The sequence below is a fragment of the Trichechus manatus genome, unplaced genomic scaffold, assembly GCF_000243295.1.
Source record: "Trichechus manatus latirostris isolate Lorelei unplaced genomic scaffold, TriManLat1.0 scaffold00012, whole genome shotgun sequence".
In the NCBI taxonomy this organism is placed as follows: domain Eukaryota; kingdom Metazoa; phylum Chordata; class Mammalia; order Sirenia; family Trichechidae; genus Trichechus; species Trichechus manatus.
The window spans coordinates 4046788-4057747 of NW_004443948.1; the positions used below are offsets into that span (position 1 = coordinate 4046788).

General features: G+C 39.1%; 1 protein-coding gene across 1 annotated transcript in view; it reads left to right on the forward strand.

Annotated features, from left to right (window-relative positions):
* Nucleotides 1-10960, forward strand: part of VGLL3 (vestigial like family member 3) — a 63141-nt gene that overhangs the window by 20771 nt on the left and 31410 nt on the right. The window contains 1 exon segment of the mRNA XM_012554126.1: nt 6494-7018. Coding sequence (XP_012409580.1) covers nt 6494-7018 — 525 coding nt within the window.

Genomic DNA, 10960 nt, shown 5'->3' on the forward strand with positions numbered 1-10960 from the left:
CATTTCCCCTGATGCTCAGGATAATGTATTTATATATGGAAATCTGAAATAAATATTGATGGGATGATTGAATTTATGAATCAAGTTCAAACCATGTACCTGTGATGAGAAAACAACAAAAATTCCCTTAATAAAATAGAGAACTCATGGGTAATAATTTGTATGAAATCTTTGGGTATATTTTTCTTATTTATAACATAAGGGGATTTAATTAAGTGACTGATGAAATCTTTTCTCCTGTAACCTTCTGTGATTCCTAATATATTATTTACTTGCCATTTGTGAACAGAAGTTTTCTGTAGTGGTCTCTGATTACAAATTTGTGAATTTTACAGAACTATAACAAAACGTGGATAGGATTCATAGAAGTGCCGCAAAATAAAATTAAAGATTTGAAATAATATCTTAAAGAAGTACAATAAAATAAGATTCCCAGGTCTAGTGAAGAGAGTTAGTGGGGATTTAATATTAAATGCTAAAGCTACATAAGCTTGGAAAATGTACCTTCTTTGGACTCTGATCATCTTGGGTTCAATTCCAGGCTATGTCACTTTTGGGTTGCAATGTGATCTTGGATTAATTATTTAAAATCTCTCTGAGCTAAACTTACTCAACTGTAATATCTGTTTATTGATACACATCTCCTGGGACTATTGTAAAGACGTTTTGATAATGTATATAAAGAATTTAGAAGAGCCCTGGTGGTGCAGTTTTTAAAGTGCTCAGCTGCTAACCAAAAGATCAGAGGTTCAAACCCACCAGCGGCTCCATGGGAGAAAGATGTGGCGGTCTGCTTCCGTAAAGATTTACAGCCTTGAAAACACTATGGGGCAGTTCTGCTCTGTCCTCTAGGATTGCTGTGAGTTGAAATCGCCACAACAGCGGTGGGTTTGGTATATAAAGAATTTTTTGGTATGTAAAGAATTTAGCACACAGCTTAACACAAGGTGCTAAATGAAGTCAGATGCCTTTTCTCTTCCTTAATTGAGTTTCCACTCATTTGGCACATAGAAAATCAACCTTAGGTCTGTATCCAAAAACATTGTTATCTAGAACTTTGTATTTATGGCACACAACCCAGAGTCTTGGACATAGTAGGTACTCAAGGCTATTGATAATCGTGGTGACAGTGATAATAATACTTGATATAGAGACTGCAGACCAGCTATATTCAAGGAAAGGGTCTAGTTTACGGCATGAACTAATTATAGCACTACAGTGTTACCTCAGAGTTTAAAACTGACGTACGTTTGATTGTAGAATACATTTCTACTGTAAATCTCTAGGCAAAGGAGAGTGTATCAGCTAATGATCATACTTAGGTATGTATCTTCTTATGGCACTAGGAGAGTCCTCTTTAGGTGTTTTGAAGCTGTTAGGTCAACAATTTATGGTAGGAAATATTTGTACTTTATTTGGCACAAGGTCTCATCAATTATCTCTAGTCCCACTATTACCTTGCATTAACAGGGATTAAATAGGGTTTCTCAGTTAAGAAAACTTGATGAATCTGACTGTCCCCTTATTCCCATTGAAACAGAAACATTGGCTTCAAATAAATAAATATACATATATATATATGTATATATACATATACATACACACAGAAATTGATTTTAGTGTCTGAATATTATTATAGAAACTGTGTGTGTGTACCTGTGTGTGTGTGATTGTGTGAGCAGAGAAAAGAAGTAAGGAAGTCAGGCCATAACAAAATATATTACTGACTTATAAAAGTGCCCTATAGTAAATTTACTGATATTATTGTTTTTTTATTGTAATTGCAAAGCAAGTACATGTTGCTTAATTAAGTTACATAGTGTCTGCTTGGGGCAATTCATTCTCGTAGGAAAGACCTCTCAAAATGAGTACTAACTTTAAACAGCAAAAGGGGAAAGGGAAAGAAGGAAGGTCTGTTTCATGAACTGGCTGATATTGGGAAGAAGAAGGTTGAGCTGGATCTCCAGAAGGCACTTGAGGTTATCACTACTAGAAAGTTTAGAACAAACGCATGGGAGGAAAATGAGGCCTGACTTACCTCATCCTACAGCCTCCAAAGAGGATGGGCTTCTGACATCCTCTCTCAAAATCTCATTTTAGAGTCATGAGGTCCATTTGGGGCAACTACAGTACAAAGTAGCTAGAGGACAATCTTTGGACATAATGGTCATGCATAGTTCCTGAATGACAGAAAACATTGGAACACAAATGATTTCACTTCTGACCCAGTAACTGATTTTCACAGAAATCAGAACAAGAGGATAGGAATTAAATTACAGCAAGAATCTTTAGGTTAAGTAAGCACTGAGGAGAACTTTTTTACTGAAGTTATTAAAAGGTATATGTTATCTTTCACAATTAGTGTTATTAATCAATGTTTATTCTAAGAATGTCTCATCTGAGGAATTTTAAGATGAATCATGAGGTTCTACAAGATTTTATTGTCCCATTTTTTTCATTTTTATGTACTTTCCATTTTTTTCAAAATGGATTAACTAGCAAAATGCTTGATTTTAAAATTAAATTTTGAATTGTCTTGATTAAATTGTTTGCCCTTAGATTTTTTCAAAGAGACAGAGTTAATGGAAAAAATATCCCAGCTATGAAGACATTAAATGAACCACTTAATGTTCCATGTCAAACTCTTCCATGTCTCTAAAATAAATTCTTCTGGTTTAAATCAATTGTCAGACAGTGAGATTACTAAGCATGCTTTGAGTGGGTTGCATTTGACAATGTATCTATGTTGTCAATTTTCTTTATTGTTTAGAAATGAAGGTGTGTGTGTGTGTGTGTGCCGTGTGTGTGATATTTTTAATATCAAATGCAAATGAAACCAAAGTATACTTAGATTTTTGTAGGTGTTAGCCTGTCACTGTTAACATCTTCCAAAAACTGAGTACCATTGAGCCCGAGGTCATTGTAGAATATTAATATACAGTTCTAAATTGCCTCCACTAACCTGAAAAGTAATACTGCATGGAAATATTTCATGCACAGTTTTTCATATGCTTTTTCATCCAAAAAATGTGGCTGTGATTAAGTACTCTTAAGCAAAGAGTCATGTAATGAAAAAAATTTACATACATATGAAATAAGTACATTGATTCCCAGGAATGAAACAAAGCATATCATCTGTTTCTTTGTATCAAGATTTTATTTTAACAAACAAGATACAAATAGTGGTTTTGAACTATAGACTTGTTCATAAACATATTTTCTATTCAATATTGCTTCACTTACTTTTAAAATGCAAGAACGTTTTCCAAAAAGTTGCATAGATTTCTGTAAACTGTATATTAATCTCAGGAGATACACTGACTGGGAAAATACTACATTGCTTCTAATTTTGTTTTTCCCTGGAGCATTTTAAAGCTTTGTTTCATTTTTATGGAGTGCATTTTTAAAAATAGATTTCCACTTTCAATGTTAATGTGTTCACTAATCACAAAACAACACCTCATAAATAGGACAATAATATTTTTGCTAAAGAATTTGTCCATTATTCACATTTCTGCATGCATATCCACAATCCTTATGCATCTATAAAATAAGATTGGTTCCATGTACGTATAAATGAAAAGAAATAAAAGGACGCATCCAGAGAAATGACATATATGCTTGATATTTTTAATGGGGGATTTTAATAAAGGCGACTTCATCTCTGGCAGATACTTGTAGGTTGGGGTTCAACAGTTTTCATAACGGAATTCCAGCCCCACCAGGAGTTGGAGTTATGAGCAGACTGAGAGGTTTGGTCTCAAGATTGGGGCAGTGAGAGCAGAGTGGCAGTTCGGTGGTGCAAAGCTGCAATATGCAATACGAGGATCCTTGATAAACTTCTTGTATGGGGTCTAAACTTTAAACATTGACAGCTTTCAATGTCGTGTGACAGAAATATTCTACAAATGGCCATCATTTCAGGTAAACTGAATTTTCTTCTCATAGCTTATATAATTGTCCTTCTTGTCCTTAGCAGGCAGTTTCCATGTGTCAGAGGAAGACAATTGTTAAACAAAACATAATGCCAGTAAGTTTTATTTTAAGTATCATTTTCTGATAGACTGTGATTGTGATAAAACAAAATCACTCAATCAGAAGTTTGCAGAGACTGTTTGAGGACTTGAAGACCAGTGTGCATGTTCATCCTTTGCCTCTTGAAGAACGTTAGTTCCTAGGTTTCCCCAGGGGATTTGAGGTCATGGTGATACTGTGAGGGAGAGACTTGAATGTGAGACTGAGTAGCTGTTTGTCCACAGACTGAATAGGGTGAATGATGATGACTCTGGTGTAGGGCTGAAGAGGGAGAGGATGGAAGAGTTTGCAGTGTTAGTGCCACAGCCTTCAGGGACGCTAGAGAAAGGAAATGTTTGCACACCACGGTGATAGCCTAGTTGTGCTGGTCAAATGACATGTGTGGTGGTTGACTCAAGTTCTATAAGCTTTCCCTGAGGCAAGACAACTATGTCCTGGAAAGTTACAATGTGAGAACATGGCTATGTCAGACTTTTTGAATACTTTTATTTCAGAGTACTTCTTAGAATATCCTTCATTCAATGGAAAGATCTAGCAAGGCTCTTTTATGTGGAACCTGGTATGAAAATACTATTTCATGGTGCATTGATGACTAATGTCTTTAGTAACCTTATTGCTATCTATAAATGGAAATAATCCATAGATCATTTCACAGAGTAATATAAGTATGGTGCCGGACTATAATTGGAATTAAATTAGTTCAACTGCCTCATTTATTAGTTGAAGAAACTGAGATTCAGAAAGATCAGTAGATCCATTTTGAGTCATAAAATGAAATAAGGGAAGAACTAGTGCCAGAGCCAAACTCTCTAGACTCGCAGCCCAGTGCTTGTTCAGTTATACCACACTGTCGGCAACAAACTGTAGCTGGAGCTATTGATCGTTCTAAACACCGATCTGACTATGCCACTCACTAGGTTAAAACTCTCCAAAACGCACTGGGTTCCCTCTTGGGATAGAGCCCACATTCAGCACCAGCAAGGCCACACTCATCTAGGTCCTGCTAGCTTCTACAGTCTCCTTTTTTACTACCTTCTGCCCACTGAACAGTTTTGTCCTTCAAATCTTGCGTGTTTTGTTTTGTTTTTGCATTTTGTCATTTATGGTCTTTTTTTTTTTTTTTTTCCCCACATTCTGTTCTCTTTGCTTAAAATACGCTTCCCTGCCTCATCGCAGGCATCGCCCCATCTTACCCTCAGCTTCCGGTTAGCTATCACTTTTTTAGTTTGGTTTGGTGCCTCGTCTCTGTTCTTGCCCTTGTGAAAGCACATACTGTGTCACACTGTACACATCTATTATCTGTTCCTCACCAGATTGTGTCTAAAAATCACGTCGGTCTGGACATCCCTGAACCTTCTATTTTGGGTACTATTAGGCCACCTATAAATGTTATGATAATGAGTGGAGAGATTGAGCTGATGCAGAGTTGAGGAGAGCGCTTCCTCTTCCGTCCTTATTTATCTCTAAGTGCTACTCTTTTATATTATCCTCCTACCATCACTTCCTCAATTCCATTACCACTTAGCTTGAATTTCCTCCAGTTCTGATCCCACAGAATCTTCATCAAATTCTAGGTGTTCAGGTTATAGTTACAAGTGTGCCCTCTTGTGGCATAGCTGTGAAGAGTGCTGGCCATGGAAGCAGGCTACCAGGTCTCCTACTTGCCAGCTGTAAAACCTTGGACTTCTTCTCTGCCTCAATTTCCTCATCTATAAAATGGGAATAATACCAGTAACTGTTTCATAGAGTTAGAGTGAGGATTCAATGAAATCATCCATGACAAGCCCCTGGCCTTGTATGGGGCATCTGATTAGTGCTTATTAAAGTTAGCTATTATTATTCTCAGTCCAGAGACTCCCTAGATTGCTACAGGAAAAATAAAATAAAAAAAAGAACTTGGAATAATACAGACTTCTTGATGGAAAATGAGTGTTGGTGAGTATAATTCAGTGTGGTCACACTTCCGTTTGGTACGTTCTGCATTGAAGTGTTCAGTTTGAATTAAAATTATATTTGCATTTTAAAAAAAGTTGATAGAAAATGTTATATATGTTTTTACTACAGTCAAAAATTGTAATTTCCAACCTATGTTAACCAACGCCTGTGGCCTAAGGTTTCTTCACATTTGAAGTACATAGTGATGACTTCTGCTCAGATCTGATGGCAGCAAGAGTCCCAGGAGGAAATGAAGCTTTTGAATCCAAGACTTTGACACATCAGCATAGACTTGACAGCCAAGCAAAGACAGAGGGAGACTTAGTCACCACTTTGAATCCTGCATGTTGACTTGGGGCCTGAAAGCTTAGAGGCTTACCTGGTATTAATTGACCGCATGCGTGGAGAGAAAAAAATCGCATACAAATTAGCCTTTTGTGAAGTACTATTGGACAAGTAAAGGCAAGTCTATCCCAGAATTGAATCTTATGTATTTTTTTTTTTTTTTCCCCTGTCTTCTTAGACAGCTCAGGTCTCTCCAGCCAGAGGAGTAGTTTCCCAACTTCTTTTTGGGCCAGCTCTTACCAGCCCCCACCTGCACCCTGTTTGGGGGGAGTTCATCCTGACTTCCAGGTCACTGCGCCCCCTGGCACCTTTACTGCAGCAGACCCCAGCCCCTGGCCGGGACACAGCCTGCATCAGACTAGCCCAGCCCCTCACCCTCCTGTGTCCGAATCCTGGCACTACCCTTTGGCATCTCAGGTGAGCCCATCCTACAGCCATATGCATGATGTGTACATGCGGCACCACCACCCCCACACCCACATGCACCACCGCCACCACCACCACCACCACCCTTCTGCTGGCTCCACCCTGGACCCGCCATATGGGCCTCTGTTAATGCCATCAGTGCGTGCGGCCAGAATTCCTGCTCCCCAGTGTGACATCACAAAGACAGATCCGACTACAGTCACTACTGCTACCTCAGCGTGGGCCGGGGCCTTTCATGGAACAGTCGACATAGTGCCAAGTGTGGGGTTTGATACAGGTAAGCTGGTCGGTTTCTTCTTCACCATAAAAAGATGAAAAAGCTAAAGAAAAATTTAAAAAAACAATGGGAACTTTTTAAATACTTTGAAATATCTTTCTGTCATATGTAAAGTTATGCTTTGTCAATATATTTATAAAATCTAACCATTTTTGCAATAATTTCTTCATTCCTGCAGAAATTGGTATGACTAGCTCATGAAGTACAGCCTGAGACTGGACTCAGAACTTTTCTCCCATCTCTTAGGGTAATAATCTTTCCTTTCAGCTGGAATCTCTGGTTCCTTATGTGTACAAAGAATTGAACACATTCTTTAAGTCTCTCCGTGTTTCTGTGCTCTATACTATAGTGTGTGCAATGCCTAAGAGAATTCAGAAACAGTTCTGTTTCAGTAATTTTTCTTACACTCCGTTTTATGAGGTCTTATTTATATCTATAAAACAAACTGCTTTCTATGGTATAGTCCACAGTCCACCCTTGAAAAAGAATTTAAAACACATTTTTACAGAATGGGCTTGTCTTCTCTTCCCACTTCCTCTCCTCCCCGCTTCCTTCTTTCTCTCTCACAGCCTCTCTCTCAACTTCTCTCTGTTTCTCTGATTTAAATAATAATAGACTTAAAAGACTATTATAAAGTTGATATTCAGGGAAATATTTCTTCACAGAGCCTTCAGCCCTCTGGAATTCACTACTTCAGAAGGTCATGGTGTTGAATGTTTTAGTTTGGTTTTTGAACTGGGCTACTTATATTAATAGCTGTGAGTTCATAAAATCACAGGCATTTAAGGCTTAAAAAAAAAAGAAATGAGTGATTACATCCCACTGGTTTATATTCTGTAGTCATCCACCTTCAATACCAGGTACTTTTCCTGGAACAATTTGTGACATTCTAGAACTTTCTCTCCACACGTTTAAAGAAACTCTTCCTTTCTGTAGTTTTTCTGTAGTGCAGAGAATCTTTAATTGGAATGCTGGCTCACAGTAGAGAACTCCCTCGAGTAATAAGTGCTCAGCATTAAGTTGCATTTACCTTGACATGGGTGAGATATTCTTATATTGGTTAACTGTTCTCCAGTGAGCTTTCTTTTGTTGGTCATTGCTCTGCCTCACCAAGTTCCAAGCTGCTTTTTTAAACAAAACATCAGGGATCTTGGTTCTCCCCTCTATAGGAGAGAGTGGTGGGGCTAGCCTTCACAGGCTTCCCTTCGTCCTTTGCCATGTATTAGCAGAATGAAAACAACTCAGTTGTCTGAGACCAGGGGCCAGATTGGATTGGAGTCCCAGTTTGTAGCTGCTACCAAGGGCAGCCGGACTCTAGAGAGGTTCTTCCTTATCTCACTTCCACGGTACTTGTGTGACCAGAGTAACAATGCTCTTAGCAGACAAGGGAGATGTTGTCCCTACTGTGCATTTTATCACATAAAATGGGAAAAGGATGTTATTTTTAGTTGTTCTCTGCTCTAATTATCTGTCAGTTTTTACCTACTTTTGTACTTACAACTTTGGGTGAGCCTGAATCGTGGATTCATTATTCAGAAATTCATCTTGAAATAGTCCATGGGATTGAAAAATCATCTTATCCCTTTTGGAAGTGGTCAAGAGAGGTTTTTTTTTTTTTTTTCCCCTTTCTGGGAAACCTAAAGAGGACCTATCTGCATATAGCATATAATAGTTCTTGATACTTATTGAACTGTGAATTAAGATTTACTAAGCACCTACTATATAAGGCATTGGAGCTCTGGTGGTGCAGTAGTTAAACATTCAGCTGCTATCGAAAAAATTCGACAGTTTGAATCTACCAGTCTCTCCTTGGAAACCCTGTGGGGCAGTTCTACTCTGACCTATAGTGTCGCTATGAGTCAGAATCAACTGAACAGCAATGGGTATATAAGGCATTGAGGGGCAGTGGTGGCTCAACGGTACAATTCTCAGTCTTCCATGTGGGAGGAAACCTGAGTTTAGTTCCCAGTCAACGTACCTCATGCACAGCCACTGTCTGTCAGTGGAAACTTGGGTGTTGCTGTGATGCTGAACAAGTTTATGCAGAGCTTCCAGACTAAGACTAGGAGGAAAAGCCTAGTGACCTTCTTCTGAAAATCAGCCAGTGAAAACCCTGTGGATCACAATGGTCCGATCCATAACCAGTCATGGGGGTGGTGCAGAACTGGGCACTGTTTCTTTCCATCATACATGGGGTTGCCGTGAATCTGGGGCCGACTCACTACCTCCTAACAACAACATATAAAGCATTATATGAGACACTTTGTTGTTGCTTTTAATCTTTAAACCAAATCTAAGATGGGCTTGGTTACATTAATTTACAAATGAGGATACTAAGGCTTAGTTTCCTTATTTGAAACCTGTTTGTCTAAGTTGCGCTAAGTGTCCAAGCTTAGATTTGAACTGTTCCTCTCTAAAGGCCTGCTGGAGTAGCATCTCCATATATTTATAGAAAAATTAAGCTGCTCCAATTGTCAATAATGGGGAATGAGTTTTTCCCTTTTGGATGCACATAGTGCTACTTTGTGTCAGTATGGGTTTAAGACTGTGATTACTATTAATCCCTATCTATGAGTTCTGATCCAACTGAGAAAACTAAGACAAAGGAATCAAACAAATAAAGATGAAATTATTGGCATTATCATTGATCAGGCATAATTGGAGACCACAGATTAAGTCTACTGCCATAATTGGACTTCCTAGTACTTTTGACTAAATTCAGATTCTGGAAGGTCCAATCCAAAGGAAAATCTAGACTTCAGAAAAGATTCCCATAGACATCTTTCTTGTCCCAGAGCTTAGACCCTCCATTACTGTGAAAAGAGACCAAGGGTTACTCAGGTTTACCTCTGGAAAGCATAATCTGAGGCATAGCCCTGGTGTGCTTACCCAAGAGTTGGCAGGACCAGGAGGAGCTCACCACCACCACCACCACCACCACCACCCACCCACCGCCTTGTGGTTGGCCAAGAGTTGAAGGGGCTGAGCCTTATGTGCTCATTTCTTTCTCTTAAACTCAGGCATCACATCAAATATCACATCTCTCCCTTTAGAAGGAGTTAGAGAGGGGTGTTGTAGGTTGAGTCCCCCAGGAAACAGACTCTAAGACTCAAATTTGCTTGTAGAGAGTTTATTGCAGAGTACTCTCAGCATGTATCTTGGATAAGAGAAGAATTGGGCAGAAGGAGAAGTGGCACTGTGATAAAGTTGCAACAGAAGCTTTCATAGATTCTGTAGAGAGCTCTGGAGCTAAGGTGGCCCTTCAAAATTGTCCTGCCTTGAGTTAAAAGTTGGCAGTTCAAATCCATCAGCCACTTCTTGGAAACCCTGTGGGGCAGTTCTGCTCTATCCTATAGGGTCGTTATGAGTCAGAATCGATTTGATGACAACAGGTTTTGGTTTTTTTGGTTTGAGTTAAAGACGTTGAGCTTTCATATTCCTGCACTGACCCGGTTATTGTGTATTATCTGCCTCTGGGAAGAAGGTATGACATTGGGAAGGGTGGCTTTCTTCCTCTGAAGGTGATCCTGCCCCCTCTCCAAAAAAAAAAAAAGAAAAAAAACAAACTGTGAGTTGTGGGCTGCGAACAGCTAGGAGGATAAATGTCTCAGTCCTGAAGGGGAAAGGATCTGATGGGTGGTGGGGGCGCAAGAGAAGAGTAGTAACTAACTACTCTTAAACTCTTCCAACTACTTATAAAAGGTCAGAAGTTCTTGTTTAACAGGCCCAATCTAGGAAGAGGTAGGGTGGTTGAGAGGAGCAAGAGATGGGTACCTCTACACAACAATGCAGCCTAGAACAGTGTCTCAGTTCAAGACTTATCATCAATGTTGGGTGGCTACTGAGCAGCCAGGAGACAAGCCTTCATTCAAGTGAGGAAGGCATAAAGTTTCTTGAAGTCCAAGTACCTGGGCCACCAAATTGTAGGTCATTTTCACATAC